The following is an 18,534-nucleotide window of genomic DNA, read 5'->3' as shown; positions in this document are numbered from 1 at the left end:
CATGAACCCGGGGACTGAACAGTTGAGCCTTGTCTCCGGTCCTTCTTGAACCTGACGTCTCAATATAGATGTAGTAGCCGTCTGTAAGAGAGACATGGAGGTAGCTTGAAGCGTTCACTCGTCACTCCGATGATCCGGGTTCAAAGGCAGTTAGATCTTGTGGTCAATACAGTAGAAGCTGTCAAAACTGGCATCTGTCCAACCCGGCAAGTTGTCACCATCGTTACAAAACTCAGTCCCGTCCGTGATTTGTACATTTATCATCAGCTCTACAATCCGGAACAGTTACTAAATATTTCTTCACTTCAAATGAGTGCCGGTTTAGACAGCTTCCACTGTAAGTCTGTTTATGGTATCAACGCTGTGATGTTGCTGGAATGTTGCTAAAAGTGAGGTAAAACCATCCTCACTCACTACCATATATTACTTTAAAATTGCGAAAAAATGCAAAATTGGAGATTATGTTTTCAAGCACAGTCTGGGAGCCATAATACCGGAGATAACGTCTTAACTATGTCAGCATTTGAGAGTGACTGCAAGTCACTTAACACTTCAATAATGAAATAGCTAAAACAAGGTCTAAGCTAGATTACAGCTGAGTGCGGCGCTAAACAACAATCAGTCAGTTGTAGGTGTTACCAAACATGCCGAAAATGTGGTTGTTGGAACAGGAAGGCATTAGCATTGCCAGAAGACTTACTGGAGTTGCCATGGGTATGGTCAGATGAAGGGCCAGTTCCATAGGAGCCCGTGCCACCGTGGTTTCTTGTCCAGTCAAACTGGTCTGCTCTTGTACTCTGGGCCCAGCCACAGAAGTCGTTCTGGAAGTCGCAGGCAAATGCCCCTTTTCCCACCACCTGTGTTGTCACTTGAGCCGTAGTCTGGGGACCAGCAGTGGCACTGAGCGGAAGTACTGAGTCGAAAAGATTGTATACAGATGTATAATGTCAAGAAATTGGGACAATTGATTCTGTTTTCAATGGGTAAACTGACGTTAAGGAGGTTGTATACAATATATCAAGAAATTACTAAATTTGGTATTAATTTGTAGGAAAATGCGTCCCAAATCTAATTATGTAATACATAAACTAGCAAGTCGTTATGATATTTGTTTGACAATTGTCGCCCCCTTGTGGCACCGTCTATACAAAATACTTTTTACAATAAAAGTTCTCTTAAAATTACGTTGCTTACTTGTATTATTCAATATGTGGTTTTCCATAAAGATATTTCAATACTGATGTGAAAAAGCAGGAAAATGAATTTCAGAGGCAGAACGTATGATTTGACACATTCAGTAACTTCTAAAGAAACAGAAATTTAAAAATAAATGATTGATCGATATATAAAAAAAGATTTTTATAATAACAAGATTTTTTAGAAAATTATTTTTATATGGTAAATTCACTGTAGGTTAATATTCAAAAATAAAATAAAATGTGTAACCAGAGGGTATCAACATTATTTCCGATAAAGACAGCAAACCCAAATTATATTTCATAAGGGGAGATAATTCTTGCCGGGTTTATCTAAGGATAAATGCTGGTGTGGCCAACACATCATGAATATGCAACATAAGGGGAAATGACTGCGGAAGATAAATACGCGTTTCAGCAGCCACATCCAGTCGCTTACAGCATGCGCAAAAACACGGTATCCGACCTCTTTTAGTGTTATTTGTACAATGGGAACGCAGGTAATATCTCTGTAGAGGCTGTACTAGTTTCAACATGATGATCTTAGGAACTATTTTCATATTGAAGTGCTGGGTCAACTACATTTTATGGTGATGTAGCAAAGGATTTTCATAATGTAGCCAAAGGGGTATATTTCAATAGAAAAACACTTAAAGCGTTGTCATAACATATAACGAAAAAGGTATGTAGGGTATAAAGACAATCATTAATTTTCAAACTCTGCTCAGGACTTACTTCCGCAATTTGACGTCGTGAAGGTGATGTCGTCTATCGCGATGTCTCCAGAGTAACTCCTGCCTCTCACGCCTTCAAACACGATGCTGTAACTCTTTATCTTTTCGGTGATTGGTGCCTGACCGTTGAGCCAGCCGTTGCCTTGGTTACCAGACTGATGCCATATCATGTAGTCAGTTCGCCCTGTTGAAAAATTTCATGAACCCGTTTCAAAACTTGGCACCTCCTGATGACATCGATCTCAGGATACAAATTAAGGGGAGACGCTGACATAAATTGTTACATAACCCTTGTGTGAAGGTTGTTGGGTGATATGTTCATATAGTGTTATTTTGAATTAGCACGAGGTTGGTGCCATATCGAATGCTCTTACATGATTGACATGTGGGACGAAATTTAAATATATATGTACAATTGTGTTACATTGCCAGTTGTGAATAACCAGCAGTTAACACTGTAACGCATTATTTAAAACTGAATGATCCTATTATAAGCGCATTGATAATTTTACGTTTGAAAATACGTTTGTTATTTGAAGTTGGACCTACCGGGTACCCTGATGTAGACGTTGAGGGAATCGACTGTGGCTCCGTACATGCTGTACCAGAAGCTGATGCACCTTCCGCTGGACGTGACGGGGGAGAAGCTCTCACTGACCAGCCAAGCCTTGTCTCCGGTCAGTCTTGGTGCCGAGGTTTCAATGTAGAGGTACTTGCCTGCAAACACACGAGTGTGATCTTGTCATCTTGTCTCAGAGAGTTGTCATGGTATGGGATCTCTGTCAAATTACTTCGTTTCAAATTGTTTTCTTCTGACATATCGTGATTTAACATTTAACTTTAACGACTTTAACTACAAATTAGCCTGAAAAATTAAATCACATTGTACGTTTTACACATGGGCGGGGATATCCAGACGTGTGTAAGGTGAGAACTTTTCCCATTGTATTGTACATAGTACGGCTGTGTATTGTCATCAAAATTGTATTGCAATATATTGCAATTTAGGCACCCGTATTGCGTTATATTGGGACCTTTAAGTGTTTGACAGTAAGTGACACTAATTGTGCATGTCAAATCATATTTCCTATATTATAAGTCCCTAAACATATATGTATTTTGCTGACAACAGCAATCGCATAATTAGGTTGCATAGTCATAGATACTATCCCTTTATATAATACAATTTACAGTATTACAGTATGCAGTTTTGTCATTGAATAACAAAGGAAAGCATCTGTTATGAAAAAACATATGAGTAGATTTTAACTGAAACCCTAAAGATTATCATAAAAGCTTCATATATGTTGTTTACCAAATATACTGGTTCTCCAAAAAATATTGCAATACGTATCGTTCAAAAAGCGCATTGCGATATACCGGTATACCGGTAATGGCGAGCCGCCCTACTACACAGAATGAAATTGGGAACAATATGTATATGCATGCATGCATGCATGCATGTATGATTGCATGGATGTATGTACGCAAGTGTGGATGTATGAACGGATGCATGCATGCATGTGCTAATTTATGCTTTATATTGACTGGGAGGGGTTCGTGAGTCCGTTGCTGAACTGGAACAGGGGACATATGAGTGTACCGAAACAGGACAACCTTCAAGACCCAGCACACAATAACAATGCGGAGACACAATGATGATACCAGGTATCAACGAATCGGTCAGCATGGTGATAGTGACATTTCCTCTTCATAAAGAATGAAAAACTGCTAATAGTGACATCTCGTCTTCATAAAGAATAAAATACCGGTAAACGTATCGTCATCTCTTTTGATGTGTTATGTGGAAGGTAGTGATAGACGTAATGTCCGTGAATCGTTTCTTCTTTGTCTTACAGAGTCACTAAATCACAAAGACACAATTTGCGTTCCATGTGAATTACAGGACTTCTCACCTTGCCGTGTACCGAGCGTGTGGTCAGTGGAAGGTCCAGTAGAGGTACTGGAGGTCCCACCGGAGTCCACTGTCCAGTCAAACTGATCTCCATTGGCCGTGTTCTTCCACGTGCACAGGCCAGATTCGAACGTGCAGTCACCTGTAGATGAACACATTCACACATGATTTACACAGACACGAAGTCGTGTTCTTTCAGCTTTGTATATTACACACAACCTCGTCTTGAATTTATTTTTAATACCATGAGCTGAAAATATTTCGATCCAAGTCTCCAGCAACCTATGTCCTGTCGTAAAACTAGACTAACTGGATCGGGTGGTCAGGCTCTCTGACTTGCTTGACACACGTCAGCGTATCTCAAATAAGTACACCGATGCTCATGGAGTTTATCACTGGATTGTCCAGTCCAGACTCGATAATTTACAGACCGCCGCCATACAGCTGGAAGATTTGCGGCTTGAAACAACAAACAACCAATCGAATTACTACATGTTCTTGTAGACCTTATCTTTCAAAAAGCAATTTTACACAAGGAAAATAATTTCAAGACGGGATTTATTACAGTTCTCATTCTAAAGACGATTTTGTAGTCAGGTATCGAAGTTTGACATTTACATTCTGAAAGTCATTACTGGAATATTGCTAAGCGCGGCGTAAAACCCGACTCACTCACTCACCTAGTCACTGCTTCACTAACTGTAAATCACAGTATCTTTTATGTTTTATTAGCATAGAGGAGTCCTGTTCCAGTCCATGGGCTGCCGTAGAATAGAGCATTGGAAATCGCCTCCTTTTCATAAGGCTTCGCCGTTGTCTTCAACTTACCTGGACTAGAACACGACCCCACGGTGAAACTGACATCGTCCAGTGCTATGTCTGATTTGTAGTCTGAGCCTCGGACGCCTTCAAACACCATCTGTAATTGAAATGAGTTACTGTCTGAATGCCTTCTTTCACTTTGAATAAGTCGCATAATGTACCTTCAAATACGAATACTAAGCTCATTTTCTTATCGCCATACACAGATGTAAGTATATCAGATTAGAATGTGCGTAACTGTTTCACTATCATCACTTATTCTACAAATGTAGCGGCCATGAAATTTCCAAGTCAGAATGACCAAAAGAGGTGACCCCGCCAGCAAGTTGATACGGTACTGATGCCATCTGTGGGATGACTCCACGCCCTGTTGCATGCTTCCACGTGAACAGTATGCACGCAGTGGCCGCTTAGCAGGTTATTGAAATCTCTTTTGTTCGAGTTACAAATGGACCTGCTGAGCCCCCCAATGTAGCGGGCACAAACAATCCAATTCCCGTGTAAGGATTCGAGCCACGGACCTTCTGATCTAAGTCTCAAGCTTTGACCACATGACCAAAGAGGCTAAATCTGCTGACAAGGCAAAAATGTCATCTGTAGGATGACCCTTCGGCCTGCTACACAGACAAGGTAAGGGTGCCATCTGTGGGGTGATATCGCGCCCAGCTGCACAGACAAGGTAAGGACGCCTTTTGTGGGATGACTCCACGCCCTGCTAAACAAACAATGCCAATTTAGGTTCTGACCTATCAGCTTAGAGGGTTACAATACGGGTTGGAGTTCGGGAATCTGGTGAATGAGGAGAGAGATGTTGCAGACGACGAACCTGGTATCCGGAAGTTGCAGTGGATGCTGGGACGGTTGCCTGACCAACTATCCATTTGTTGCCTTGGTTACCACTACGTGAAAATAACGGTCGACCTGTGTTGTTTCCGACCTGAAACGAGATACATTGCTACTAATATACACTACTTACAATGTACGGAAAATACGTCATCACAACAGATCATTCTCTGAATAGATCGTCGCTAGCCTTGACAATACTCTTGAGATCATATATATCACAGCAAATGAATATTAATGTCAGAAATGCTCAATAGTAAATTTTGCTTTTCAACATTCATATATCTGAAAGAAAATATGTTCGAATATATGAACCGACAGTTATAAATGAAGAAAGATAAAAGCTATGGAAATATGAATCGGACATACCTTAGCGTAGACATTGAAAGTGCCCATAGAAGACCCGTACATGTGGTAGTAGAAATTGGCACACATTGTCTGGCTGTCATGATAGGTCGGCGAGAAGATTCGTGCTTTGTTCCCCTGTCTTTGATAACTTGCCTCGGTGTACAGATAGTGACCTGAACGAAAACAGAAGTTTAACTTCTTTTTTCTGTTTACTCGAGTACTGGACTATTTTGAACCTCACGGAATACTGTTTGTTGCCAAGTATATAACAGATGTGGATCCATGTTTTTATGCGTCTCTGTGTTTCCTTTCTTGGTTGGTTGTCTCGAAATAAGAAACTACGTTGGCTAAATTTAAAATAATTTGCCATATTTGTTCATGAAGATCGAAAGTGATTTGAACTTCGAGCTATGTTAAAATAATTCAGTTACTAATTCACAAACCACACCATATCGTGTCCCTTTTACAGTTTTCCATCTCAAACAAATAATCAGCTCGTTATGACAAGCCAGAATTCCTATATATCGCATCATCGACGTCATCGCGACCGAAATCCATTGTCGTAGACGACCATTAGTGACTTTGTATTATGTCCATATGTCCATATTTCAATTATATGGTGGCATTTCACTGATAAATCGGGGCGGTGAGGTAGCCATATGATTGGAGCGTTTGCTCGTCACACCGAAGACCCTGGTTCGATTCCCAGCATGGGTACAATGAGTGAAACCCATCCCTGGTGTCCCACGTCTTGATATTGTTGGACATTGCCAAAAGCGGCGAACGTACTCACTCAGTCATTCAATGATACATCTTTGGTGGAACAAACAGAAAACGTATCACACCTAGAACCTTTTTGCAAGGCCAAACCGAGAATGGAACCATGACTATATGTTATTGCATGAACCCCTAACCATCCCCTAACCTAACATTTTTGGAATGCTCCAGAAAATCGTGGTTCAAAGGGCATATTTCCTTAATCTGACAGACACTTACCGCTTGTAGTACCGTAGGTGTGGTCGTTACTGGGTCCTGTGCCGTAGCTGGATGTCCTATGTGAAGTCCACGTCCAGTCGAAGTTGTCCGACTTGTCCTGTGTGTAGCCACAGATTGACTTGGCTTCAAAGTCACATTTCCTGACGACTTGGCCTGGGTGGACAGTGGTGTGGACAGTCGGTCCAGTTGACCCTTGGGAGAAAGTGAGTCACTGAAGGATTTCTCATCCGAAAACAGTTTTCCAGTTGCAGTCTATCTCAGTATGTATTTTCCCATTGTGTAATCGATAATGAACGACAATCTGTCTTTTTAACCACGAATCACTGGTATTATCACTGTCTCAAGTGACGTTTCACAGACGTATTGTTTTTACTTTGTTTTTTTGTTTTTTGTTTTGTTGGTATTTTTTTATTTGATACTTATATAGAGTTGTAATAAATAGGTAATTGAACTTTGTCCTTCGCAGATATTTTTAAGAACAGTATTGTTGTATCATCTATTTGATGGTATCATGGAGTGAAACGTGGAGGTGTTATGTAAAATACCTGTGCAAGATCCATTTGCCAAACTGACGTCATCAATGGCTATGTCGCCTCTATTTCCATTAGAGGTAACAGCCTCAATCAGGATCTGTAACAACATTTCAACATAATGACAACCTTTCAAAACTGCAACATATGGTTAGGAATAATTGATTGGTTGATGTTCCGGAGGTCTGTATAAATCGGGTCTGGACCAGACACTCCAGTGATCAACAGCATGAGCATCAAATACGATTGGCATACGATAGAGGAAATAGTTTTCTGATCGCAGTGTTAGTGACTTAGTTTTGTTTTACGAGGCACTCAGCAATATTCCAGCTGTATGCCGCAGTCTATAAATAATCGAGTCTGGACTAGACAATCCAATGATCGACAGCATGTGGATTGATGTATGCAGTTGGGATACGATGACATGTGTCAACCAAGTCGGCGAGTATATTGTCATATATTGTCATCCTTCCTTACTACTCCAACTTCTAAATGCCTCTTAAACTAATAGTAGCAGTAGTAGTAGGAGTAGTAGTAGGAGTAGTAGTATGAGTAGTATGAGTAGTAGGAGTAGGAGGAGTAGGAGCAGGAGGAGGAGTAGGCGTAGGAGGAGCAGGAGGGGGAGTAGTGGTGGTAGTAGTAGTAGTAGTAGTCTTGCTTAATCGTACACGCGTCATGCCAAAGTCTCCGGTTCAGTTCCCCACATGGGTGAAATGTTGAAATGTCATTCCTCGTGTTCCCAGTCATGATGTTGCAGAAGATTGCCAAAAGCTGTGTCAAAGTCTCTACTCACTGTAAATGGATTGTTCCTTTTGGAAATGGTAATGGCACCATGTTTCCAGGTCAGGCCCTGTGCTCCTGTCTTTGTCCAGACTGGACTGCCTATCATTGGCGTGGACATGATGTAGACGTTGAGTGTGCCGATGTGGTCACCGTGCATGTGGTACCAGAAAGAGAAACACGTGGTCATCGTGCGAGATGTAATGGACTTGCTCTGAAGTCTCGCTGTCTTGTTGGCTGACTGTCCATTGACCTCAGTGTATAGATAGAACCCCTCTGGAACACAAAGGGAAATCTGTGAATATTGAGTGTTTGTTTGATGCTTAACGCCAGACTGTAAATAATCGAATCTGGACCAGACTATCTACCATGATCATCCATGTAGGCAATTGGGATTAGATGACACGCTTTTTACGACATACATGGGTTTTTGACGACCAATTCTATCACGAGAATACACCATTAAAAACAACATGTAGTAGAACTGTCTGGAAGAAACAATCCACTGGTTGAAAGGACGCTTACACGACCTCAACAGTCTGGCAACAAGGAGTGTAACTGTTCAGTATTTGATGTCAATATATTGATCAGTCGTTGCTTGTCAATGCACTCTTGACGTTAGTGCTGACGTCACAGACTTAAACGCCGTGCAACTCTTATGTATTACTATACAAGCTTATTGATAACGTAATATAGTTCCTTGTTTTTAATGTACAATTCTTATAATTCAACAGTAGCAGAAGCAGTCGTGGTAATTGTACAGTCCATTTGGGTTTAAATGAGAATGATTAAATATTTCGAAATAGGAACAAAAGTATAAAACATTATTAACACAATGTTTATGATGAATTATGGAAAAAAATGTTCAAGATACTATCATGTGATGTTGCTTCATTTCCATGCTTCATACCGAGGGATGACAAACAGCTGATTGAACAGCACCGCGATGCAGTTCAGGTGCAACTGAGGTGAACAGCAAGGTGAAATGACCCTGGCGCTGTTCCACCAGTCGTTTCTCACCCAACTATTTATCGCGTAATGTAAAACAACATTACATGCCAGTTTTTTAACATGTTTTTCTATGATCGATCACAACACGTCAGATTTTCAGATCCTTTTGGATACAGAGGTTTCTGTCATATGTTTTGTGGACTTGTTCCTATTTCGAGTTATGTAATCATTCGACCCGTGACAAACGGGATCGGGTTCAGGCTCGCTGACTTCCCAACGGCGCAGATGGATGCTCATGTTGTTGATCAATGGATAGTCTGGTCCAGACTCGATTATTTACAGACAGCCGCCACATAGCTGGAATATCGCTGAGTGCGGCGTAAAACTAAACTCACTCATTTACTATTTAATCATTCATCGTTTTCATTTGTACCCAAACGGACCGTAGTTTGACGTTTCTTGAGGTTAGTGGAGTTATTGATGATGTTGTGTACGTACTGCCTGTTGTGTGGTCTCCATGAGGTCCAGTCCTGCCGGACGACGTTGATCCCTGATGTCGTGTCCAGTCGAAGTTGTCGTTAGATATTTGTGACCAGCTACACAAGTCATTGTCAAAGTTGCAGGAGACAGGTTTGGACCCTGAAAACCGTGGCATTTTAAGCAACATGGACTTGACATACTGAACAGCATTTTTTGTCATGTTTTTAAACATGAACGCTTGCTTTATGGGATTTCATTTTTTTAACATTGCGTTTCTTTTGCTGTTCAGTATACTATCAGTAAACTTGATAATGCTTTTTCAATAAAATGGATCAAACTATTCCAAACAACGACAAGTGCACGCAACTGGTTGCTGACCAGCAACCCCCACCTTTCCCCTCCCCAACCGATTCCACATACACACACTTTCCTTCACACAACCTCCACCTCATCCCCCTTCACCCACCCACCTCCATCCAGACCACCGTCAGCCCCAGCCTGCACCCCTTCACATGTCTCATGTTTGTTCCTTTCCTCAATAAAAGTTCGGTATGTCGACGAACATGTATACCTACCTGGTGGAACATGGGCAGTGGACTTCCTCGGGGTTGTTGACGTCGGCTTTGATGTGGTGGTGGCTGTCGTTGTTGCCGATGGAGGCATAGCGTTTGATGGAGTCACTAAAACAAAACACATATCCTAGTTTGATTTTAACACAACAGAAATTATTATGTAAATGGTGCTAGAAACCTATAGTCGGTCAAAATTCGGTTAGGTTTTTCTTAAGGGCGAGGAATCTATGTTTCTAGAGATATACACGAGTATTCGTCATGGTCAGAAACACGACGTTTCGTAGGATTTAAAGCGGAGCAGAAACGACTTGCATTCACACAAGTGTGTAAAATGTCGCCTACTTTTGGTTAAAATGTTATGTCGTAAAATGGCAGAAGTGACTGAGTCTGGTTTAAGCCGTTTTTAGCAATGTCACGGTGTAGGACACTAAGTGTGGGCTCCAACCCTTGTACCCATGTGGGGATCGAACCCAGGAATTTGGCGTGACGAGTTAATGCCTAACCATATGGTTACTCGACCGTTCCTAAAATGACAGGATATGGTAATACAAACAGTTGTTAACTGTTAAGGAAGAACATAACCCATGCACCAACCTCCGCATGTCATTGTATTAACAGCCATGTCATCGATTGCAATATCTCCATTGATTCCACTTCCAACGATGCCTTCAATTATGAACTGGAATAGATATATGCCGCATTAGTCTATAACAGACAGATCATCCAAGACTTTTTACCAGGATTTGGAAATTCAATTTACTGCAATGCGTGTGATTCTCACTTCAGAATTCGTTGATTTCATTACCAATGATGCCGTCAGTTATAAACTGACATAGATATATGCCGCATTAGTCTCTAAACATAACAGATCAAACAAGACTTTCGACCAGGATTTAGAAATTCTGCGCATATAAATACTGCAATGCGTGTGATTCTCACTTTAAAATTCTTTGTTGGAGAGTAGACGGGCACTCTAGCATGCATCCATGTTGAAGGTTGTGCCCCACTCAGTTGCCATGCAACTGTTTCTGTCAGCCCCTTGACGACGTAGACGCGGAGGGTGCCGATGTCACTACCCTTCATGCTGTACCAAAACTGGAAACATTTCCTCTGGGAGCTCATTTTGAAGGTTTCGCTGACATATCGGGCTCTGTCGCCCTTTTTCTGCGGGGCACTTGACTCAATGTACATGTAGTGACCTGTGAAAACACCAAACCTCTTGTCATATTCATATTGATGACAACAATATCAAAATGATGAATCAATATTAACAATAATTGTGAAGCCTGCATACCAAGTTACCCACTCTCCAGTGAGTGTGATACCTTAGGTTTGGAACCTACTAATCTCTTGACTCAAATCGGAAGCGTTCTCTGGATTGGTGCCAAGAACACAACCCTTCTGGTAAATTCAGAAGACGGCCTCATTACCTGGGGGTTTCAACGACTCAACGGTTCCTGGTAGAAGTCCTATTCTTTTCCTGTATTGCGTTCAAACGGGGCAAGGGCCCTGCTGATGAGCCAAGCCAGCCTGGCTGCACTAGGATCACCCGAATTCTTGGGTATATTTATATAACATAATAGGAAAATAGAAATATGCGAAGGTACCACCAAGAATATGATACCACATGTTCCCAGCAATTTCATGTAAATGATGCTCCCGCCACTAACAAGGCTATACATACAATATAAGTACATTTACACGTACATTTGTTTTAAGGTTTTACGACGTCCCGAGCAATACTGCATGAAGTCCCACCAAGAGTGACATGCTATATTGTTTATGATTCCTCTGGCCCCGTGAATTGGTCTTCAGTAACCCATGTTTGTTGTAGGAGGTGAATAACGGGATCGGGTGGCCATGTTCGCTGACTTGGTTGACACATGTCATCAAATCCCAGTTGCGTTGATTGATACTCATACTGTTCATCACTAAATTGTCTGGTCCAGACTCCATTATTTACCGACAGCCGGCATATATATGCATATATTAAACTCACTCACTCACTGACATTTCTCTGTCTGCAGATTGAAGAAGGCCCTACAGGAGTGGTTTAATGCTCTACAGGAGTGGTTTAGTGCCCTACAGGAGTGGTTTAGTGCCATACAGGAGTGGTTTAATGCTCTGCTTTGAAGGGTACACACCTGAGGTTTTTCCGGTTGTGTGGTCGTTCTGGGGTCCAGTGTGGGTCGTGGCCGTGCTGCCTTGGTGGATGACCCAGTCGAAGTCATCATTCCTCTGGGTGTTCAACCATGTGCAGGTGCCGTGCTCGAAGTTGCAATAACCTGCAGGTGGAACACAGGTGTTAGAAAGAAACCCAAAACATGACATTGAAAAGGCAAGATGATTGTTCTCATTTGAAAGAACACACCCACTGACATCGTTTATTGATTACATTGTGGTCAAACCCGTGAAGATCTGGGTTAGAATTGATCTTCAGTAACCCATGATTGTCGCAAGATGCAACTAACAGGATCGAGTGGTCAAGCTCGCTGACTTGGTTATCATATGTCATCGAGTCCAAGTTGCGTACATTAATCCACATGATGATCATTGGATTGTCTGGTCCAGACTCGATTATTTACCATACCACTGCCGCCATATAGCTGTAATGTTGCTGTGTGAGTGAAAAACTAAACTCACTATTGAGATCAGAACGCTGTTTCAAGACAATGCCTACTGGCATTCAATGGTAACAATGTGCGTACAGAGCTATTTCTTAAATCAGTCACTACACCTGGACATCCGGGGTTTCACCATGATCAGAAAGCTATAATAATTACTTCCATAGCCCACATATTGACACTAACTTGGTAACATTGTGATTAGATATTGCTTCCATTAGTAAAGCAAGTGTGAAGCCATGAATCAGCAAGCTTTTCCGAAGTAGGACCATTTAACTAGATACATAAGCGGCGAGTCCAGAACGGAAAACGGCGTAAGTTACCTGGCCTTGGACAGGAGCCATGTTTCAGCAAGATGTCATCTATGCCGATGTCCCCACGGCTACCTGTGCCTCGAATGGCCTCAAACACAATCTGCAGATCATAGAACACTGGTCATAAGTCATCTGGTTGATGCAGTAAATCCAATCAAACAAAAAACGCGCATTATATGATTAATGGTCTATAACCGTTGCAGTTTCTGAAGGACACGAGTTTGGAGCGAGGAGGAAAGAAACAGAAAGGTACTGAGAGAGCCAGCAGAAAGGGAGAGAGAGGATAAAGGAGAGAAGGATGTGGGGTGGGATGGGGTAGGGAGTATCTTGCTCCTTACGTTGTAGTTTGATCCTCGAGGAATGGTCACTTGTGCTATCTTCCAGTCCATCCCCTGGTTGCCGGACAGTGTCCAGAGAACATTGCCCAGACTTTGGGACTTGGCGTACACGTTTAATGTGTTTACTTGCTGACCAAACATGCTGTAGTAAAACTGAAGGCACCGTGTTCCACTTCCTGGCAGTCTTGGAGAGACTATTCTTGCTTTAGCATGCGGACGGGCATCAGCGGACTCGATGTACATGTAGTGACCTTTAAATCAAAATATTTCCAGAAAATGAAATAATTGATAATGAATGCTTAAACTTAGAAAGGATTTTATTTGACGAATAAATAGTTCCTAGATATTCAACATTTCAGTTCTGATCTCTTTGTTACTGTCCTAACCTGTTGGTGTGCCGTATGTGTGGTCATTATCGGGTCCAGTCATGGCAGACGCTGTTGATCCCGTTGACCATCTCCAGTCGAAGTCGTCAGTCTTGTCCTGGGTGTAGCCACAGATTGTTTTAGTCTCAAAGTTGCAAGACGTTCCCACCGGCATCGGCGTTGTCTTGGCCCCAGCGGGTACAGATGGTAATATGGTACCTGTAAACATGGATACATTTTGAATGGTAAAGTTTTGTGTGAAATACCCGTGGTATGATAATAATACAGAAAAGGATGTGTTGCTGTTCATCACTTTAAACGTAAATAGCTGCCACATAGACTACATTAACGTGTGAGGGAACACAACAAACAAACATGACAGACAGGAAAGTATTTCTAAAACCACGTTCGAGTTTTCCCAACACAACAACATATCAACAGTCAAAACGATATACCCCAATGATTGCACACGTGGAATTGACCAATGACAGCAGTTTTGTGTTTCCGAGTCATTCAGAGATCACGGACACTGTCGATGTTTACCGAAGAGAAGCCAGACGTTTGTTCAAAGAATGAGGGTAGTGTGATTCTAACGGTCAGCGTTAAAACATGACAAGCAGGTAGACAAATTGAATGCTATGGACAGGAAGATAAAAGACTGACCTACAAGTTCAACACATTTCATTTTGTGTGAAAAATGAAAGATTTGATTGAACCATACGTTAAAATAGTCGGGGTGTGCGGTTTTCGATCGGACTTCTAGAATCGCGAGTGTCACCCCTTGTGTATTTTATGTAATGAGTGTAGCGGTAGAATTTCCTAAAAAAAATCCATTTCTCCGCTAATTTCGTTCAAATTTGAAATATATGTAAATTACAGCATCCAAAAACATTATATGATTGCAAAAGTCTGGTTTCATGTTTTTGAAAATTATTGTCCAAACAGAGATTCGAACCTCAGTGCACACTATACTATCAAGTGCGATAATAATGCACAGTTGGGTCTGTCTTAGTATCAAGACTTCGAGTTTGTACCTAGCGGAGGGCAGGGGCCGTTGACAGTTTTTGTGTCGTCAATGGCGATGTCTCCTTTATATCCCCGTCCTCGAACGGCTTCGATCACAACCTAGAAGAGGTAAAATCAACCATTGCAAAATACACATACATAATAATCTCTGAGCTGATGTACGTTTATGTCACACAATATATAAATGTCAGGTGATTCTTCTTTCTTTAACCCCACACTAAGCAATATTCCAGCAATGTAGTGGTGGTCTCTAAATAATCCTGCCCGGACCAGACAACCATTCATCAACAGCATGCGGATTTTCTAAGAAACAAAACGTGAATATTATTTATACGCTTGCAGCACGTCAACATACGAAGATAAGTGGACATATGCATAATCTAAACGGAACGCATACATCAAATTAATAGGGATTGGTTGCTTGTTGCTTAAAGCCGCACTCAGCAATAACATTCCAGATACATGGCGGCGTTCTGTGAATAATTAAGTATGGACCAGACGATTCAGTGATCAACAGCATGAACATGGATCCACACAATTAGAATACGATGACGTGTCAACCAAGACAGCGAACCTGACCATCTGATCCCGTTAGTCACCTTTTAGAGCAAGCATGGATTTCTGAGACCAATTCCAACTCGGTAATAGGAAGGTAGTATGAGTATTTCTGACCCACCTGGACATTTGTAGCTGCAGGGAAGTTGATTCTCGCCTCCGTCCAGTTGGTTCCTTGGTTGCCATGGCGCGTCCAGACGATGTTCATTTTCGCCGTGTTGGTCTTCTCGTACACATTGAGGGCGTTGACGTGCTGTCCGTACATGTTGTAGTAGAAGATGAGACACTTGGACTGACCCTTAGCGATCGACAACGTCGGACTGGTCAACTGAGCCTTGTCTCCATTGGCACCAACGGACGTTTCGAAGTAGATGTAGTGTCCGCCTGTGGACAGTGTGAGTTACGTTCAAGAGGATTCTTCAGAAATGGCGCAGCTAATACCAGCACTAAAAACTAAACTTAACACGTTAACATATTTTCAAAATATTCAAGAAACGGAACTGTGAAACAAAATACGAGCCACGGTGTTGTCATCCACGACCAGCAGATCCTGACATGGCAAAGGGAGGCAATGATGCTCGGTGAATGGCCGATCCCAACAACATTTGGCCGTCCGTGTCATGTTTATGAAAACGTTAATATATCGGTTATAATATAAGGCAAAAAATATATATTCCATGCTGTTTTCAAAGGACAGTGGTTTAATCTGAGTAATCTGGTTTTCAGCTTATAGTCATATGTGTTATCTTATAGACATAATGACGTACTGCCGGTAGTGTGATCACCAGTCGGTCCAGTCCCTCTTGTCTGGGTACTCCCAACTTTCCGCTTCCAATCATACTTGTCCGTTCCCTGAGCCTGTGTCCATTGGCAGAAGCCGGTCTCGAAGGTGCAGTCAAATTGGGCGCCAACAGCTGAAACGAACAGATTGAGATATATATATATATATATATATATATATATATATATATATATATATATATATATATATATATATATATATATATATATATATCAGAAGGGCACCATCCGTCAGTGATCTGTCGGAAACGGGGGAAAGGCGTCAAGGTGACTCTGAACGTTGGAGGGCAAGCGGATCATCTCTTCGGGACTGATCACAAATGTATCAAGTTTAAGTTTGAATGGTAATTTTTAGTAACTCGATAACAATGTTCGAACCAGTGAAACCGATTTTCAGAAGACAGAATTGGAGGACTGTGCTCAAGCTGAACCTGGACTTTGGAAGACAGACAGATCATCTCTTCGAGACTGATCACCAATTATCCAGCTTATATTAAGTTTTAATATCATATTTTAGTAATTCGATAACAAGGATCGAACCAGAGAAAATCGATTTTGAGGAAACGGAATCTCTGAATTTAGTGTGCGCCTGTGTTATGGGCCTCTGTGGTTTTATTTGGTACATAAGATAGAAAAGTAATGCAATGTTTCTTGCAATCTCAAGGGTCACCTCCGCACAACGAAGTCTGGAGCAGTGGAAGAAGCTAAGGAGACTCTGGAACACCTAATCTGAAGGGTTAAACAACCGTAGCATTTTCAGTCTGAACCTATTTAGTACTTGGCCAAATTCTCTGTCCAATTTCTCTGAATTTCTGGACGATTGTGATTTAAGGTTAAATTCAATTACTGCCGAGTAACCTCCAAAGTCAAGACTTCGGATCTCTCGAAAAATCATATGGGGCTCCAGTATGGGGTGCAATGGTGCGCGCCTGAACTTTTGTACTCTAAGCTTATTAAATTACGGTTGAAACTCTCGTGAAAATGGGGGGAAATGAAGCGTACACTCCCACATGTGTACCCTCAGGTGCACCCTCCCCCTTTCTCAAAAAGCCGATTCCACCCTGAAAATGTTCCGACAAGCTATCAAAGACATAAGTATAAGGCATAGTGCTTTCTCTCAGTCGAACGCAGCTTACCTCGAGCAATTGTTAAGGATTAATGAGCTCTAAAGCACATAACTGATAATTTGGTTTAGCGGTACATCAATTTCAATGAACTTGCATTAATAGAAATGTGTATGGTGATTACAATACGGATCATGTTACCGATATGCTACACTGGTAGTAATATTCATATAAGAGCACTGTAACATTTGAACGGTCTGTACACACTGCACCTTCACGGGATGGATTCGAACCCGGTACACTGAAACGTGCCAGACGACATCATGAACGGTCTTCATATGCTCACCGTCAAATCTAATCCAGAATTTTGGATCAAATAAAAGGTCCGGGTGGCACCAATAGCACTGTTTACACAATGTACCATCAAGGGAATCAAACCCGGATGTCAGTTTACCACTGCACTATCTCATTGTCCTTATGCAATAACTCCTTTTATCAGAAGTACAGACCCACACACATTATTCATATCGTCTCTAAATTGCCCATTGCTGTCTGCATGGTGAAACTTGTAATGCTAATAATTGCAATCGCATATTTGTAAACAACAACAACCATCTTGAAACCACAACAACATGAACACTGAAAGTCAGAAGAAACTGATCTTTGCAATTGAATAATTCATACCTGAAAACTCAGCTGCTAGCGCCAATACGATCAGTGGTAAAAGTCCTGTCATTCACTTATTGGGGGGAACTACCATTCATCATAAGAGGATAGTCACTTTCTCCCTGAACGTTTCGAATGAAGACTGGTTTGAGGGCGGGTGTCTCGGATATATGGGCAAGCGGTATCAGTTGAGTATATGGGACTAATCTGCAGTGCAGGGACGGACAAAGTCGACGGCAGATAATGATGGAGATAATGGAAGCACCTATGTTGCACATGCACATATGACTGTTTGTGTTGTCTCATGTGGGGGCGTTCTGAGAATGTGCGTAATGTTGTAATGACATTGATCTGCACTGATCAACCAGACTTTTGGAACTTTATTAAAGATAGTAAGCTTCTTATTCAGAATAGGCCTTCAGCAACCCATGTTTGCTATAAAAGGCGACTATGCTTGCCTTAAGAGACGACTAACGGGATCGGGTGGTCAGGCTCGCTGACTTGGTTGACACATGTCATCAGTTCCCAATTGCTCAGATCGATGCTCATGTTGTTGATGACTGGATTGTCTGATCCAGACTCGATTATTTACAGACCGCCGCCTGGAATATTGC

At 41.7% G+C, this 18,534-nt stretch overlaps 1 protein-coding gene across 1 annotated transcript; it reads right to left on the bottom strand.

Annotated features, from left to right (window-relative positions):
• Positions 1–150: 150 nt before the first annotated feature.
• On the bottom strand, positions 151–18,062 carry LOC137260843 (MAM and LDL-receptor class A domain-containing protein 1-like). Its single transcript, XM_067798402.1, has 23 exons — positions 17,939–18,062; positions 16,157–16,303; positions 15,511–15,773; positions 14,843–14,933; positions 13,830–14,027; positions 13,444–13,694; positions 13,115–13,205; positions 12,312–12,452; positions 11,107–11,366; positions 10,762–10,846; positions 10,171–10,275; positions 9,614–9,754; positions 8,178–8,440; positions 7,400–7,484; positions 6,855–7,046; positions 5,880–6,031; positions 5,494–5,604; positions 4,674–4,764; positions 3,847–3,987; positions 2,480–2,647; positions 1,932–2,114; positions 701–913; positions 151–269 (listed from the first exon to the last, which is right to left on the bottom strand). The coding sequence occupies exons 1-23, from the start codon at positions 17,988–17,990 to the stop codon at positions 151–153; spliced, it is 3,543 nt and encodes a 1,180-aa protein (XP_067654503.1). The 5' UTR covers positions 17,991–18,062.
• Positions 18,063–18,534: the final 472 nt, after the last annotated feature.

Source organism: Haliotis asinina, chromosome 14, assembly GCF_037392515.1.
Source record: "Haliotis asinina isolate JCU_RB_2024 chromosome 14, JCU_Hal_asi_v2, whole genome shotgun sequence".
In the NCBI taxonomy this organism is placed as follows: domain Eukaryota; kingdom Metazoa; phylum Mollusca; class Gastropoda; order Lepetellida; family Haliotidae; genus Haliotis; species Haliotis asinina.
This window is presented reverse-complemented; position numbering and strand designations above follow the sequence as displayed.